Below are 18357 nucleotides of genomic sequence, written 5' to 3'. Positions count from 1 at the left end.
ATGCTTGACAGTATTAAGCAGCTTACATGTTTTAAAGGAATCTTCGAGAAATAACTGAGATGTTACAGAACACAGATCATCAATAGCCAAAAAATTATGGTCATTCATCTGAACACAGAGGTCTTTATTAATCTAAACAATTCGCAAAGTGTGGCCCCTGAACTCCTGAGGATCTCTAAGACTCTTTCAGGGGGTCCACGAGGTAAAAACTATATTCATGACAATTCCAAAATGTTATCTGCCTTTTTTGATGTGTGGCATTTGCTCTGATTATGCAATGCTGAGTAAAACTGCCAGCATCTTAGCATGAAAAGAAGCAGTACAGCAGTGGCATCTACTGTACTTGTGGTCATGGTATTCTTTACTGCCATATACTTCTAGTAAAATTAAAAACAAAGAAAAAGAAAAGCCAGTTTCACTCAAGAACGTTATTGATGAAGCAGAAGTTTGTTTTATTAAATATTAGTCCCTGAACACACGTCTTTTAATATCCTGTGTAATGAAATGGGGAGTATACACAAAACATTTCTGACATATACTGAAGTATATATGATGGATGACTAGGGGCACATGGGTGGCTCAGTCAGTTGAGCATCCGACTTCGGCCCAGGTCATGATCTCGTGGTCCCTGAGTTCGAGCCCCTTGTCAGGCTCTGTGCTGACAGCTCGGTGCCTGGAGCCTGCTTCAGATTTTGTGTCTCCCTCTCTGCCCCTCCCCCACTCACGCTCTCTCTCTCAAAAAAAAAAAAAAAAATGATGGATGTCTTGAGGAAAAACACTTGTGTGACTGTTTGCATTGTGAGCTGTACTATCGGCTTTTTTTTTCATCAAATACCACTTTTGCCTGAAAGAGTGATTGATACAAACTATGATTATCAGGCTTGAACACTTGGCACATATTTTCTCAAAAATAAAGTGTCACTGCAACAAAAACAATTCATATTCATCATTACAAATAATAAATTTAGAGCTTCTACGAGAAAATCTGAATTTTTGTTTTAAGATTTTTTGTTTTATTTTTTCAGAAAGAGAGGACAGGAGCAGGGGAGGAGCAGGAGAGAGAGAGAATCTTAAGCAGGCTCCACTCCCAGCACAGAACCCAACATAGGGCTTGATTTCACGACCATGAAATCATGACCTGAGCTGAAATCAAGAGGTGGATGCTTAACTGACTCAGCCACCCAGGCACCCTAAAGATTTTATTTTTTAGTAGTCTCTACACCCAACTTGGTGCTCAAACTTCATTCCTGCCTCCCCCGGCCCCCCGCCCCACCACTGAGGTCAAGACTCACATGCTCTACGGACTGATCCCACCAGACACCCCGATAAAATCTGTTATTTGGCTTGAAACTGTATGTACTGAATTAAATTGGCTTGAAAGCTTCCCAATACCTAAAAAAATCTACTGATGAGATCAGTGGGGACAGTAAGAAATGTGATAGTTGTTACTATGTTAACCTTTGAAAGATCTGCATAATTCGGCAACTAACATTTTCCAAATAACCAACCATGATGTTACAAAAGCATATTTGGGTAAAACATCCATTCAAGGGTAAGAAAGACCAGCAGGTTTTCATGAAACAGAACATGAAAAGTTTATTGATCTGGTCTCAGATTCCATAGTGCAACTAATTTTTTAAAAACTGCAGCTTATTGAAAGGTGCCTGGGTGGCTCTGTTGATTAAGCATCTGAAACTTGATTTCAGCTCAGGTCATGATCTCTCATGATTTCATGGGTTCAAGTCCCACGTTGGGCCCCACGCTGACAGCACAGAGCCTGCTTGAGATTTTCTCTACCTCTCCCACTCATGTGTACACGCTCTCTGTCTCTCTCAAAATATATAAACATTTTTAAAAACCACTACTTATTGAGTTATGGTGTAGTATCAAAGAAGAATATGCTGTTTTAACAACAACAAAAAGACTGCTGAAACACTCCTCCCTATTCCAATTACGTATCAGTGTGAGATCAGATTTTTTTTCATATACTTCAAATGAAAGAAAAAAATCACAACAAATTGGATGCAAAAGCAGATATGAACATTTTGTTCCATACTAGAGCATACATTAAAGAAATCTGTGGGGGGCGCCTGGGTGGCGCAGTCGGTTAAGCGTCCGACTTCAGCCAGGTCACGATCTCGCGGTCCGTGAGTTGGAGCCCCGCGTCAGGCTCTGGGCTGATGGCTCGGAGCCTGGAGCCTGTTTCCGATTCTGTGTCTCCCTCTCTCTCTGCCCCTCCCCCGTTCATGCTCTGTCTCTCTCTGTCCCAAAAATAAATTAAAAACGTTGAAAAAAAAAAATTAAAAAAAAAAATAAAAAAATAAAAAATAATAAAAAAAAGAAATCTGTGGAAAATTTCTACTCTATTCACTAATTATTTCAATGTGTTGGAAGAGTTACTTTCATAAAATGTTATCTATACTAACATGATAACTCTGTTACTGTTAGCTTTAAGTAAATTAGTAAATATTTAAAAATCTGTCAGTTTTAATTTCTAGTATGATATAGATAAATCTAACCTCCATAAACAAAAGATTTTTTTTTTTTAGGATCCTCAATATTTTTAGAGAGTATAACAGGGTCCTAAAACCAAAGCATTTGAGAACTGCTGATCTAACATCAGATATGAAGATTACAGATACTGCCACAAAATCTTGAAAAGTACTAGTGTTTCCCAATCTTATTTTGAGAAAAAAAAATATTCTTTTTTTTTTTTTAATTTTTTTTTAACGTTTATTTATTTTTGAGACAGAGAGAGACAGAGCATGAACAGGGGAGGGGCAGAGAGAGAGGGAGACACAGAATCTGAAACACGCTCCAGGGTCCGAGCTCTCAGCACAGAGCCCGACGTGGGGCTCGAACTCACGGACCATAAGATCATGACCTGAGCCGAAGTCGGACACTTAACCGACCAAGCCACCCAGGCGCCCCGAAAAAAAAAAAACTATTCTTAAGAAAGAAGTCACTACTACTTCTTCTTCTTCTTTTTTTTTTTTTTAATTTATTTATTTGAAAGAAAGAAAGCGTGCATATGTGCGGGGCTGGAGGCAGGGAGACAGAGACAGAGGGAGAAAGAGAGAGAAAGAGAGAGAAAGAGAGAGAAAGAGAGAGAAAGAGAGAGGGAGGGAGGGAGGGAGGGAGGGAGAGAGAAAAAGAGAGAGAATCCCAAGCGGGCTCTGCACTGACAGCACAGAGCTCAATATGGGGCTCGATCTCAGGAACGGTGAGATCATGACTGGAGCTCAAACCAAGAGGTGGACACTCAACAAACTGAGCCACCGAAGTGCCCCGGAAGTCACTTCTTGCTTACTGTTGACACCACCACATATTTCTAATATGGAAAACAATTCTCACTTAAAGGTACAAATGTTAGAGATTAGGGTCAACTTTCCATGAAATAAGTAAAAAGAGTCTAATAACCTGTCAACTGCTGAAGCTCTTAATAGTAATCACTTATGGGACAAGGTAATAAAGGCTCTGTTAAGTTACAATTACAATCAGTATTTGCTTAAAATTATATGCAAGATATGGAAAGAGGAAAATGGAGAACAAAGATGACAACTTCACCCATACTCTCAGGTAATCTAAAAACATGGTATGGTAATAGGTGGAAAATATTGGCTCTGGGTAGGGTACATACTTAAAAAAAACTTTAAACATAGCTATTGTTTTTATAATACAAATTACAGAAGGCAAGGCTTGAGAAAATCTTCTTGGCTGGGAGGGATACAGAGGTAGAGTAAGAAAGTACTGAAGGAAACTCAGCTAAACAAAAGGTTGAGAAACACTGGTCTAATGAGATTACAAATTAAGTTCTTCCCAGTTTAAGTCTACCATGACTTAATCCCTCACATTTTATTGAGTCACCTATCGTACACTGAAGGAGTAAAAAATGTTGAATGCCTGGAAGGGAAGAAAGACGGGGAAGGTTTAAGAGTAAAGGTCAATACATTTTTTTTCAATAAAGATCCAGATAATAGACATTTTAAGCTTTTGAGCCATATACGTTATTTTAGCATATTCAAATCAAACTCATTATTACCTTGTGAGCTGTATGCCCACCCCTATACTGGTAAGTTCAGACTACACTGATGTCCCAGCAGGTGTTTCTGTGAAAAGTCAGAGACAGAATAAAGGCTTCTGGTTTAAGGATGGAACATTTAAAAAAATTGAAACTGAGTATAGTTTGTGTCCCAATTAGGGGCAATATAGACAATGAAGTATAAAATTCTCCAATTATTAACAACTCAATTTCAAACCGAATAAAGTAATAAAGAAAAAGCTGAGTATGACAAATCATAATGAAAATCCACCAGTTTATCTACTAACCACAGCTCTGACAAAACTCCCAAACAATAGTCTTTTCTGCTAATGACTTTTTAGAAATAAAGTTTTCCAAGGCAGAAATTCTTCATATCTTATTACTTTTGTTGTACCATTCTGAATGTTCACATATTGGTGCTCATAACTTTTCAAAGTTTAGAACTCGAAAGAATTTAGACCATTTCTTTAAAAATGAGAACATTGATTCAGTTAAGTTCTACCAGTGAAACACTTCACTCATGATTTGTTAACTGCTCTCATTTGTAATAAAAGTACTAGAGAATGTCACAGTGACTGAATATCTGGCTTTCCAACAGCCAACACTGCTAAAGTTCTAACATACATCACCAAATCACCAAACCAAGAAAAGGTAACATCATGACAGAGATAACAGCTAGGTGAACCTAGGTCTCAGAGACCTGCCTCACTCAGAGTTAGCAATGATTATCTTTTGGTTTTCATAGGTTACAACTTTTTTAAAAGGTATGAAATTTTAAAATTTCAATTTCCATGTTCTTATCCAAATCAATAAACCTTTTTTTCCCCCAAATTCCCAAAAATTCCACTCCTTGAAAAATTTGCTTTTTATGTATTATACTTACAAATTTATAAAACAAAAGAATTCAACCTAAATTCTATTAAAAAAAATAACTACATGAGGAATCTAGGATTTTCCAAAGAATTCCTTATGTTAATATCATTATTAATGTTGTTACCTGACTCATGTGGAAGGGAAAACAGAAGAGTATGAGGTCCAGTGTGCTTCTCTGTACAAGTACACTTGAGTCCTGCACGGAAGTACTTACTGCTTCTACCTGAAATAAAAGAGCCTTTAACATCTCTTGTCTGTTACATTGGGAAATATTTACTGTGCAAATGGAATGTTTCATTTTTTCCAATAAATAAAAGTTTGCTTCTCAGTTTCTTATCACTAATTAAAATGTATTTATATTATTTTGAATAAATAGGTAAATATATTATGAGGGCTTAAAAAAAATTAAGGCACACAAAAGAGTATACAGCAAAAAGTTCTCTCCCATATCTATCTCCCAACCGACTTCTTTTCTACAATGCAACCAGTATTATTGGTGACTATTTTCTGAAATGTAAGTAAATAAAAACATACATGCATATATCCCAAACTTTGCTTTTCTCTTTTAACAATATATTTTGGAGATCTTTTCTTAACACTACATAAAGAGCTTCATTATTTTTTCATGGTCAAAGAGATACTCTATTTCATAGATGAATCCTAATTTTTTAATAGGTTCCTAATAATAGACACTAGTACTGTTGGTAAATATTTACTAAATAATGCTGCAACATATAATATACAGATGTACATTATAGGATAAATCCCTTAAAGTAGAATCTCTGGGTCTTGGGGATATGCATTTGCAACATGAATAGAATGCTTCCCATTAAGGTTATGTACATTTATATTCTCACCAGCTATGTGTGACAATTTGTTTTTTCATGTTTACTCACGTTTTTTTTTTTTTTTTTAATTTTTGCCAATCTGATGTATGACAATTGGTATCCTGGTGTAAATTTTTATTTCTATTATAAGTAATAGAGCATCTTTTCATATGTTTATTTGTATTTCTATTAGGTAAATTATCTGTTCAAACCCATTTTTCCACTTGATTGTTAATAGTTGCTTATTTATTTATAGTAGCTCCTTGAATAACAATGAAGTTAGTCCTTTGTGATATGTTACAAATAGTTTTTCAATTATGACATTTATTTTTTAAAGAAATAAAGTGACTTGTTTAAAATTTCCATTAACTCATTAAAAGGAAATGTTAACAATACATTTAAAAATCTGCATCAAAATGGTATAGTCATTTTGGAAAATTGGCAGTGTTTTATAAACTTAAACATACACTAGAAGAAAACACAGGAGGAAATGTTTGTGATCTTAAATTAGACACAATTTCTTGTATCTAACACTAAAAGCACAAATGACAAAAAACAAAACAGATTAACTGGACTTGATCAGAGTTAAAATTTTTGTGCTTCCAAGGACAGTATCAAGAAAATGAGAAGACAAGTCCACAAAATGAGAGAATATATTTATAAATCACAGACACAAGGGTTTAACATCCAGAATATATAAAGAACTCCTACAGTTCAACAACAAAAAGGAAATAACACAATAATGGGAAAAGAATTTGAAGAGACACTTCTCCAAAGAAGATATAAAAATGGCCAATAACCACAGGAAAATATGTTCAATGTCATTAGACATTAGGGAAATGCAAATCAAAACCGTAACGAAATAACACTTCACACCTGCTAAGGTGTCCTATATAAAAAGACAGACAATAACAACGTTTGAAAACGATGTGACAAATGGGAACCCTCATGTATTGCTGGTGGAAAAATAAACTGGTGTAGTCACTTTGGAAAAGTTTGCCAGTTCCTCAAAGTTAAACACAGGTACCATATGACCCAGTAATTCCACTACTAAATCAAATGAAAACCTATGCTGACACAAAAACATAGGTGTTCAGCATGTTCTGAACATAAATGTTCAGACCATTATTTATAATAGCCAGAAAAGAAGTAACTCAAATGTCCATCAGCTGATGGACAGCTAAATAAAATGTGGTATTCTCCATACAAAGTAGTATTATTCAACCTATAAAAAGAAATGAAGTACTGATACATGCTTCAACATAGGTGAATATTGAAAACATTGTGGTAATTTATAAAGGGCTCTATATTGTATAAGTGCATTAGTATGAAATGTCTAGAATAGGCAAATCTATAGAAACAGGAAGATTAATGGTTACTAGTGGCAGGAGCAAGGGAAAAATGTAGTGAGATTAACGACTATGGGGTTTCTTTTTGAGGTGATAAAAAGGTTTTCAGAATTAGATAAGTGATAATTGCATAACTTTGTGGAAAAAGTTGAATTGTACAATTCAAAAGGATAAATTTTACGGTATGTGAATTATTTAATAAAGCTGTTACTTAAAAAAGTTAACATACCTTTACAATATGAACCATTTAGGAATCCTATTCCTAAATACTTTCCCAGGAAATAAAAACATATTTCTACACAAACAACTGTACGCAACTGTTTATAGCAGCTTTATTCATTACTGCCCAAACCAGAAACAAACGTTAACTGGTGAATGAATAAACAAACTGTGGTACATTCATACAATACAATACTACACAGCAATGTAAAGGAACTAACTACTGATATATACAAACACATGGATGAATCTCAAATGTTATACAAAGTGAAAGAAACCAGACTTAATGGCTGATATTGTATGATTCCATCTATGTAATGTTCTAGAAAAAGCACAACTATAGAAACAGAAACCAGACCAGTGTTTGCAAGGGCCTGGGAACACAGGGTAAGAGAAGTAACCACAAAGGAGCACAGAAGAACTTTGTGGGGTGATATAAATGTTCTTTATCTTGATTAGTGTATTGATTACCTGACTATAGGCATTTGTCAAAATTCATACAACTGTACACACAAGATGTTATTTTCAGTGTATGTTTATTACAGTTTAATAAATGTAACCAAAATCTGCATAAAAATCTCATAATCAGATGGGAGAAAAGTATGGGATGGTTAATCACAATTTTTAAAAAAACTTTTCAAAGTGCCTTTGAGGGTTTGTTGTTTACTCCTTTGCTAGTTTTCAGAGATAGCACTACAGAGATAAAAGGTTTCCTTTTGTTCTTCATCTAGAAATTAAAAAGTTTAATCAATGTGATTTTTTTGGTACAATTTTTCACCATCTACTTTGGTACTAGAGATCTTCTTGCAAAATTCCCATATAGAATCTAAAACCCATCTTTCCCATAATGAAAGCTATGCTTGAAGAGAAGGTTCGCTTGGGTATAATTAATGTGGCTATATTAACAGTGGTCTGATCAGTTAGCAAGATGGTAATAAGGACCATTTATTTGCTTGAATAACAGTTGGAGATAACATATAACCTACAATTCTTTTTCCATGAAAAGAAATTTTTGAAGATTTTAAAAAGAATAATTAGTGACTAATTTTGTCTTTAAGTTTCCTTGATGAAAAGTGTAAGCTCCGTGAAAATAGGAACTTTGTGGCACGATTCTCAATGTCTGTCTGTAATAGTGTGCCTGGCTCTTGAGAAGTATGTTAAATGAGCAACCACATATAGACCTACCATTAGCTCAATATCACTGCCAATTATATAAAGTTGATCTTCCATGGAAAGCTTTCTGTTCAAATGGGCGAGAACATATGTGATTCCTGGTAAACGCACAGCAGGACTGGTGAGAAGACTCCCCCAGAGGGCACTGTAGAATGCGGACTGGTCCACTGCAGCAGCAACCTTCTCCAGCAAAGTGTTTGTTCTGAGGTACAAAACAGAGTGGCTTAACAAGAGAAGCATTTAGGGGGCACCTGGGTGGCTCAGCTGGTTAAGCATCGAACTCTTGACTTCGGCTCAGGTCATGATCTCATGGTTTGTGAGATCCAGTCCCATGCCGGGCTTTGCCCTGATAGTGCAGAGCAACTTGGGATTCTTTCTCTCCCTCTCTCTCTCTGCTCCTCCCCAACTTGTGTTCTCTCCCTTTCTCCCAGAAATAAACATTAAAAAAAAAGAGAGAAGCATTTAGTTTCACAGTGTTAAAAATAAATTCTTCTTTTCTGGAATGTATGAAAGCATTCACAGTATAGTTTACATGCCGTGCCCTGGAGACAAATGTGATAGACTGGGAGAAGCACATACTTTAGAGGACTGGATTTAAGTCCTGGCTCCCCCATTTACTAGCTGTAAGTTGGAGAAATCAGTTAATCTTTCTTCAGTTTCCCGATCTGTAAAATGAAGACAATGACAACAAAAAGAACACCCCAAGTCCTATCTACGTTAGTGAGTTGTTAAACACCATATACATTCATATTTATTTTTAATTTTTATTTATGTTTAATTTTTATTTACTTTTAATTTAATTTTATTTCATTTTATCTTATTTGAGAGAGAGAGAAAGAGAGAATCTTAAGCAGGCTCCATGCTTAGTACAGAGCCTGACATGGTGCTCGATCCCATGACCTTGGGTGGGATCATGACCTGAGCCAAAATCAAGAGTCAGATGCTCAGACTGAGCCACCCAGGCGTCCCAGACCACCATATACATTTTAGTTAACAGTAATCCTGTAGCAGAAAATATTTTCTCTTGGATTTCTATGAAATTCTTAAAGGACATTTTCCAAATGTTTCCTTTTCTTTGAAATCATATTATGCAACTCACAATAACTTTGAGAGTGTCTTGGGGATTCTAGCAGGGGAATGTAGCTACTCATATATCCTTGACCAAAGAACAGTACTCCTCTATCAGGGAAGATCATCCCTTTCAACTAAGCACACAGCTTTGGGAGGGGCACACATGGAGTGGTGAGGGAAGAGGGAGACACCTGCTTAGCGAGCCAGGTCAGCTAAATCAACCCTGGCGATCAAATCAATGGGGGGACAGATATCACAGCCAGATCGCCCTCACATCTTATAATTTACAAAACTTTAATGAATTACACCTATAACAAAATCAAAGATATATTATTGCTTTATTAAGGACTGCATTCAAAAATTAATTACTTATGATTAGTTTCAAATATAATGTAATACATAAAAACTTATTACACTGTAGTAGAGTCAGAATCAAAAGAATCTGATGATGCGTTCTACTGTTTACTTGCTCTGTGACTTAACCTAACACTGTACTCCCTTCTGGCCTTAATATATCTATAGATTAAAAGAACACATTTATCAATCCCTTTATTATACTTTGTGTTGAAAAGCTACTAAAACATAATGCTATGGTCTGAATGTCTCCTCAAAAGGTCATATTAAAACCCTATCCTCCCAAAATGATGGCATCAGGAGAAGTGGAGCTTTTGGGAGATGTGTAAGTCATGAGTTCTTATGAAAGAAATCCCACAGAACTCTGTAGCCCCTTCCACTATGTGAGGACACCAGCTACGAACCAGGGAGAGGGCCCTCACCAGAATATGACCATGCTAGTACTCAGATAATGACTTCTAGCTTTTACAACTCGGACAAATAAATTTGCTGTTCATTAGCTGTTCATTTTGTTACAGCAGCTCAAACTGACTAAGACACATTAACAAGACAAAACACAGACTATAGCCCTAAAAATCATTATTCACTGTTATATTTTTAATTGCAACTAGCAAACTTAAGTGCTTCCCTTAGAATACAACAATTTAAAATTTAAAATAAAATGGACTTATACACTAAATGAAATAAAACATATGTTTCTAAAACTGTAAGCAAGTAAGTAAAAAAGTTAACAAAAGAAAATGATAAATTTTGAGGACCAAAATTATATTTTCTCAAAGTAGCTCAGGAGCGTAATCTAGTATTTTCAGGGTTAGAGTCTGACTATATTACAGAAACATATAAACCACCATAAAATAGAGTAACTGGTGAGTGCTCTAGAATAAATTAAATTTAAGTCATTAAGTGTACTCATAAAATTAAGTTTGGCCTTTTTTATGTTTGCTACCTCAACTCATAATTTCATTTTTGGTGAGAATATCAGTAACAAGCTATTAAAGATAGTTAACACCATCATGTGCTGTCTACAACTATAAACTTCCTAAGAAATAATAGGCTCCAAGATGCATTAATTCATATTCTTTGAAAAATTAAAATATCAAGAGCATCATGTCAACAGCCAGTAAAACATCACTGTACTTGGTGTTAGGCTCTTTTCTACCACTAAGAATTTAAAAACTGTTGGCACATGGTTCAATTTCCCATTCTTTTATTAATCTAAATTCTTATATATTGTATTATTTTAAATTATGGGTCACAATTTTTTGAGCGACTTACATGTGCTAGGAACTGGACTGATTTCATTATTATAACAACAGAATGAAATAAGTATTATGTGTGTTTTATAGATGAGGAAACTTAAAAAACTTCAGACATGTTAAAAAAACTTTCTTTTTAGCTAGGATTTGAACCCAGTCATCTATCTCCCAAGTCTGTGCTCTTAGCTATATTTTCAGTGCAATACACAAACTAGATATATTACAATAATTATTTTTTGCTACAGAAATCTTCACGTGATATATTCAAGGGTCTAGAATAATTAATTTTTGTGATGTTAAAACATTATCGATCCAAGGATACTTGGTGACAAATCCAGGCCTTTGATCACTTAGTGGCAACAACAGTAGCACCATTTCACCTCTCGTAGTACTCCGATCCTTCTTCTAAGCCAGGCAGAATACCAGTTAGCAATCCTTGTAGACCAGGCTTCAGCGTTTTACCCAAAGGCAGGTAATATATCTCATACAAACTTAGCAATGTTGGTTTCACAGACATGGCAGCATTTGCAAGTAGAGGAAATAATCCAGAACTGTTTAAAAACATAGAAATAAATGGGGGTAAGGAGAAGCACATTAACTACAAAATATTAATTCATATGCACATATGATGAGGGAGTGTGGGGCAAGCTGAGGGCAAAATACAGGCTGGCAGACCCTTTCCCCCAGGTAGAATATGTGTAGATAATATGTGTGAACACTCCTGGCTACCCAAGAACAAAGGAAAGGGTGCTTGCCATGGTGATGTGGGAAACTAAGGCTAATGAAACATTAAATCCCCTTATTGCCTACAGCCCATTGACAAATCCATGAAACAGGCAGTGTGACTTCCCTCTAGGAGCTCAGTTGCCTTTGCTTTGCTAGGGGCAAAAGAGAATCTTAGCTTAACATTAACCCAACCTCGAGGATCCTGTAAGCCTACTTTAACATATAAAAATCCCTCAGGAGCACCTGGGTGGCTCAGTTGGTTAAGTGTCCCACTTTGGCTCAGGTCATGATCTCATAAAGTTCATGAGTTCGGGCCCCACGTCGGGCTCTGTGCTGACAGCTCAGAGCCTGGAGCCTGCTTTGGATTCTGTGTCTCCCTCTCTTTCTGTTCCTCCCCTGCTCACTCTCTCTCTCTCTCTCTCAAAAAGAAATAAACATTAAAAAATTAAAAAAAAATTCCTTTGGAAACTTCCTTTATCTCAACTGCCCCAAGATATGTGCTGGCAATCATACTCCAAGCTTATGGCCTCCTGATATCCATCTGAAGGGTCTCATGACTGACATTTTATTAAATGGTAATAAATGGCATTTCCCTAGCAAAAGCTAGACTCTCAAGGTCCTGGAGACCTTGCATCCAAAGTACCTTCGAGACTTACTCTATCCCTGACTCCCTCCCAACCTGAAGGTATATAATCAGTTACCCATCATGACCCCAGTGCAGCTCTTGCTGCCCATGGGTCCCGTCCCCATGCTTTAATAAAATCGCCTTTTTGCACCAAAGATGTCTTTAAGAATTCTTTCTTGGCTACTGGCTCTGGACCACGCCACCATCATCCCAAAATTTCATCACCTACGTATGTATATAAACCTTAATTTATATTTTGATGAAATAATAAGTTATACCGATTGGCTCAAAATGATATCCTGCATATTGATGACTTCTACTTCCATTAAACCCAGATTTCTCACCTAAGTTTCAGACTCAAAAGCCAGTGGCTAGCTAGCTAGCTATTTCACAGTCTTCAAATGTCACAATTTTAAAATATGGCATCACCATCTGTCTGGGTGACCAAAAAGCTATAAATTTAAAAGTGATCCTTTACCCTTTAAAAAAAATCTTCTCTAACTTATAATCAATCACCAAGTTTTCTCTCCAAGTCACTCTTCTAGATATTTTTTAAATACTGTAAATTATCTCCATCTCTACCACACTTTTTCTTAGAAGACACCACCATTATATACAGCTCAGTCATCATGACTTACCACATACTGCTTCAGTATTGCCCTGAAGCAGCTGTCCTCAGTAAAACTTTTCATTGGCTTCCTGTTGCCTTTAGGATACAGTCTAGTTTAACACAGTTTTAACATTTTGCTACTCCATATCTCTGTACAGCTCACATAAACTCACCCATTTTACTCCTGCACCCTCTGCTCCAGCTATACTGAAGAATTCCTTTCAGGTTTGTTTTAAATCCTTCCATGCTCTTTTTAGCGTCCAGGCCTTTCCACAAGCTGTTCTGACAGGTTCAATTACTGCTCCCTTACTTCTGTCCTTTTTGTTGACTCCTAGACTTTCAGGAATTAGCCTAAGCCATTCCCTGGAGGAGAATGTCTCTTAATTAGACTAGGTTAGGCTCCCTATTTTATATTCCCATAGTACCCAATACTTATTTATTCTAGTAAGTAATTCTGTTTTTATTAATTCTAATAAGTAATTCCGTAAATATCAGAAAGCAAGGTACCAGGCCTATCTTTCTGTTTCTGTATCCTAAGTCCCTAGCACCAAGTCCTCTTGCACTTAGTGACTGCTTAACAAATGAATTAAGAATCTCTTGCTCTTAGTTTGTACAGTAAATAGAGGTCATCAAGAGAGAACTCCCTGAGTTTCCCACATTCCTGCCTCTAATTTTAGGCAGTCTGATTTAAATTTATAGTTGAAGCCTCCTCAAAGCTACCTTCCTCCATAAACTGCAGCGTCCAATGCCGACCTTTGCCAGAATCCTGCTTCATCCATTTTCCTTTTCACACTTTTAATTTCTTTCTCTTTTTTAAAATATTTTATTTTTTAAGTAATCTCTACACCCAACACGGCACTCAAACTGACAACCCAGAGATCAAGAGTTGCATACTATGAGCTAACCAGGTGCCCCCTTTCTGATAACTTCTATCTATCTTCTTCCACTTACATCTTTGCCTTTCAACACAATTGTGGTTATCTGTGAGTCTAAAAAGAGAATAAATTACAAGAACAAAATCCCAAATCCTTTATCTTCACTGCATTCTGGCTTGAACCTATCTTCCCATTTCAATTAAAAAAAAAAAAAAGTATGCATTTTCCCCTATTTATCACCTGTCATCTGATCTTCGATCAGGATACTTCTATGCCCTCTAATAAAACTATTCTCATTATCATCAGCAACGTCTATTAACTGCCAGATCCTATGCTCTATTTTCAGCCCTTTTACTATTTGCTTTGCCTGTAATATTTGATACTGTCACCCACAACTTTCCGTTGAAACTCTCTTCCCTTTTGGCTTCCACGTTAGCTATTTCCTGCTACATTTTCTATCTCTGACTCTTGTTCCCCTTCACTGACTAAATATTCACAGAATGGTCTTCCTTTTCCTTCCTTCTTATTCACAATGTACCTGGGTGATCTCAATTATTCTCATGGCTTCAACTGCCACCTAAATGATCACCGCTCTAAAATCTCTCTCCAGCCTGAGGTTCAAATTTGTTTTACCAAAATCTTACATACACATTTAAGACTTTGTGGTACTCAAACTGCACATCTAGCCTTCTTAGTAACACAACCATATACTGTATCATGTTTAAAAAAATAAGCCCAAAGAGGCAAGATGATATTTTATCAAAATATAGTTTATACAAGTTTACAAAGTCTTTGTATGTAATTATGCTAAACCATAAACCTCGAGATTAAAGAAATTACTTAATGAAAAATAAAAAGTCCAACATTAATATAAACTTTAGTTTTTAAATTAGGTATGCTTTTAACAACTATAGAATAGCAATATAATTTTACTCCAAAATGTGTATGTGAGAATGTCTGCCATATTTAGAAATGGTTTTCTAGAAGTGGTATTCTAGAGATAATTTACTATTTTTACGTTAACATACCAGTGACAAAATGAGATATACTGTAATTTATTTTTTATTTTTTTTAATGCTTATTTTTGAGAGAGAGAGAGAGACACCAGAGGATGAGCAGGGAAGAGGCAGAGAGAGAGGGAGACACAGATTTGAAGCAGGCTCCAGGCTCTCAGCTGTCAGAACAGACTCTGACGCAGGGTTCGAACCCACTGTCTGTGAGATAATGACCTGAGCTGAAGTCAGACACTCAACCGACTGAGTCACCCAGATGCTCCAGATATACTGCAATTTTGTAAAATAGCTATGTTTCTTAAGGTAAAATTTGTGTTATTTTAAAGTTGAAAAAGTAGCAGGCATGAATTATAAAAGAAAAATATTGCATTAAGGAAGGAAAATCCAGGGTCGCCTGGGTGGCTCAGTTGGTTAAGCGTCCGACTTCAGCTCAGGTCATGTCTCACAGTCCGTGAGTTCGAGCCCTGTGTCGGGCTCTGTGCAACAGCTTGGAGCCTGGAGCCTGCTTCAGATTCTGTGTCTCCCTCTCTCTCTGCCCCTCCCCTGCTCATGCTCTGTCTCTCTCTGTCTCAAAAATAAATAAAAACATTTAAAAAAATTAAAAATTTAAAAATTTAAAAAAAAAAGAAAAGAAAGGAAAATCTATCAGTTAATAGAGAATTACACACATTGATTCAGCAATTCTCAGCTTTTCTTTTTAAGTGCTTTCTCTTTGGAATGTAGTATTTATTACTATTAAAAACCTGTTACTGACTTCAGATGGTATTTTAAGACATCCATGCAGAATTTAAAGATAAAACATATATGCACAGTAAGGCAAATCAGCAAAGCTAAAAGTTTGCATTAAAAAAAAAAACTGAAGTGATAAACCCATGACAAGACTGACCAAAGTAAAAAAAAAAAAAAAGAAATGAGGTCTGAGTTACCAATGTCAAGACTGAAAGAGGAAAACTAGATATATACATGCAAAAGAATGAAACTAGACCCCTATCCTATGCCACACACAAAAGTTAACTTGAATTAGGGACTTAAATATAAGGCCAGAAACTATAAAATTCTTAGAAGGAAACATAGGGGGAAAGCTCCTTGATATTGGTCTTAGAAATGATATTTTGGATATGAAACCTAAAGCACAAGCAAAAAAAGCAAAAATAAACAACCAGGACTACATCAAATGAAAAAGCTACTGCACAGTAAAAGATGATCAATAAACCAAAAAGTCAATCCATCGAATGAGAGAAAATATTTGTAAACCACATATCTAATAAAGAATTAATATCCAAAATTAATATAAGGGACTCACATAACTGGATAGCAAAAACACCTCCAATAATCGAATTAAAAAATGGGCAAAGGACCTGAACATTTTTCTAAAGAAGATACTGGAATGGCCAATAGGCACATGAAAATGTGCTCAAGATCATTAATCATCAGGGAAATACAAGTCAAAACCACAATGGGGTACCATCTTACAACTGTTAGACTATTATCAAAAGACAAGAAATAAATGCTGGAGAAGAAGTGGAGAAAATAGAATCATTGTACACTGTGGGAGGGAATGTAAACTGGTATAGCAATTATGGACAATAATACGGAGGTCCTTCAAAAAATTGAAAATAGAACTACAATATGATCTGGAAATCCCACTTCTGGCTATATGTCTGAAGGAAATGAAATCAGGATCTTGAAGAGATATCTGCATTCCCATGTTCACTGCAGCATTATTTCCAATAGCAAGACATGGAAACTTGTGTCCACTGACAGATGAATGGATAAAGTGTCACACATGATTATGCACGTGCACACGCTCATGTACACACACACGCACATTCTCTTTCTCTCTCTCTCTCTCTCTCTCTGGAGTATAATTAATCATGGAAAAAAAGAAATCTTGCCATTTTTGACAATATGGATGGATCTCTAGGGCATTATGCTAAGTGAAATAAGTCATACAGAGAAAGACAAATGCTGTATGGTCTCACTTAAATGTGGAATCTAAGAAAATCAAACTCATAAAAACAGAGAAGAGAATGGTGGTTGCCTAGCAGGTGGGGGGAGGAGAAATGAGTGAAGGTGGTCAAAGGTACAAGCTTCTAGTTATAAATAAGTTACAGGGATGTAATGTACAGATGGTGACTAGGGTTAACAATACTGTATTTGAAAGTCGCTAAAAGAGAATAGACCTTAAAAGTTCTCGTCATAAGAAAAAAAATCACAACTGAGGTTATGATGGATGTGTTAACTAAACTTATGGTAATCATTTCACAGTATATACATATATCAAATAATATGTTGTATACCTTAGACTTAGTGTTGTAGTCAATTATATGTCAATAAGGTTAAGAAAAAATTTTACATCTATATGAAAAGAGAGAGAGAGAGAGAGAGAGAGAGAGAACGAACTAGTGACCTCGAAGCTAGGTAAGAGGAAAGTACCCTGAATGCAGCACAGATAAGATGTTTAAAAACAAGGAAGAGAGGATCAGAAATGGGAAAGTCAGAGTGAGAAGATCTAACACATGCTTACTCATAGTTCCAAAAAGGGGAGACAGAATAGATGGAATCAAGGCAATTTTAAGAGTTTCAGAATTGATAAAAGTCACTGATTCATATATTTAAAAATCCCAATGAGTCCCAACTGGGATAAATACAGATACCTCCCTCTAAATACATCACAGTAAAACCACTGAGTACTAATGATGAAGAAAGTCTCTTATAGATAGGATAACTAGGCAAGTCTTCTCTGGGGATTTGGTATTTAATCAGTGATTTGGATTAGAGCGTTACAGAGTGAGGGGGAAAAAGAAAAAAATGAGGAACAATAAACAAAGAGACCTGTGTTACAGAATGGAGTAAATTGGGTAGAAAGTGGCAGGAGCTGGAGGTAATTGACAGGGGCAGGGCCAAAATATATAAAACTTTAGAAACATAGTAAGGGCTTTGATTTTGACTTTAAGTAACAGGAAGAAGTCAATGGAGGTTTTTAGCAGGGGAATGACATCTATTTAATGTGTTAAAAAGTTTACTCTGGTACTGTATGGAGAAAAGGGTATAAAAGGGTAAGAACAAGATATTATGTGAATGTTAGAAGGCCAGTGACAAAGACCAAGCTAGAGATAAAGCTTACTTAGAATAGACGCTGCCAGTGAGGGTGGAAATAAGTAGATGTATTGGAACATCTATCGGAACAATAGGTAACAATTATTGAGTACTTCCTATATGCTGCACATTGTTCTAAACACTTTATATATATTTACATTTTTAATTCTATTAACAATCCTGTGAAACTGGTAATCTTATTCTCATTTTGCAAATGAGAATACACACAGAGAGATAAAGAAAAT

The 18357-nt window shown here is 35.9% G+C and overlaps 1 protein-coding gene across 7 annotated transcripts in view; it reads right to left on the bottom strand.

Moving 5' to 3' along the window:
- Window positions 1–18357, bottom strand: part of DOP1A (DOP1 leucine zipper like protein A) — a 111210-nt gene that overhangs the window by 56210 nt on the left and 36643 nt on the right. For 6 of the 7 annotated variants that reach the window (XM_042939240.1, XM_042939243.1, XM_042939241.1 and 3 more), the window contains exons 4-6: window positions 11545–11715; window positions 8496–8685; window positions 5040–5138 (exon numbers count right to left, since the gene is read on the bottom strand). In XM_042939240.1, coding sequence (XP_042795174.1) covers window positions 5040–5138; window positions 8496–8685; window positions 11545–11715 — 460 coding nt within the window. Of the gene's footprint in view, window positions 1–5039; window positions 5139–8495; window positions 8686–11486; window positions 11716–18357 lie in introns of those variants that run through there. The other variant, XM_042939246.1, reaches the window with a different exon arrangement.

Source organism: Panthera leo, chromosome B2, assembly GCF_018350215.1.
Source record: "Panthera leo isolate Ple1 chromosome B2, P.leo_Ple1_pat1.1, whole genome shotgun sequence".
In the NCBI taxonomy this organism is placed as follows: domain Eukaryota; kingdom Metazoa; phylum Chordata; class Mammalia; order Carnivora; family Felidae; genus Panthera; species Panthera leo.
This window is presented reverse-complemented; position numbering and strand designations above follow the sequence as displayed.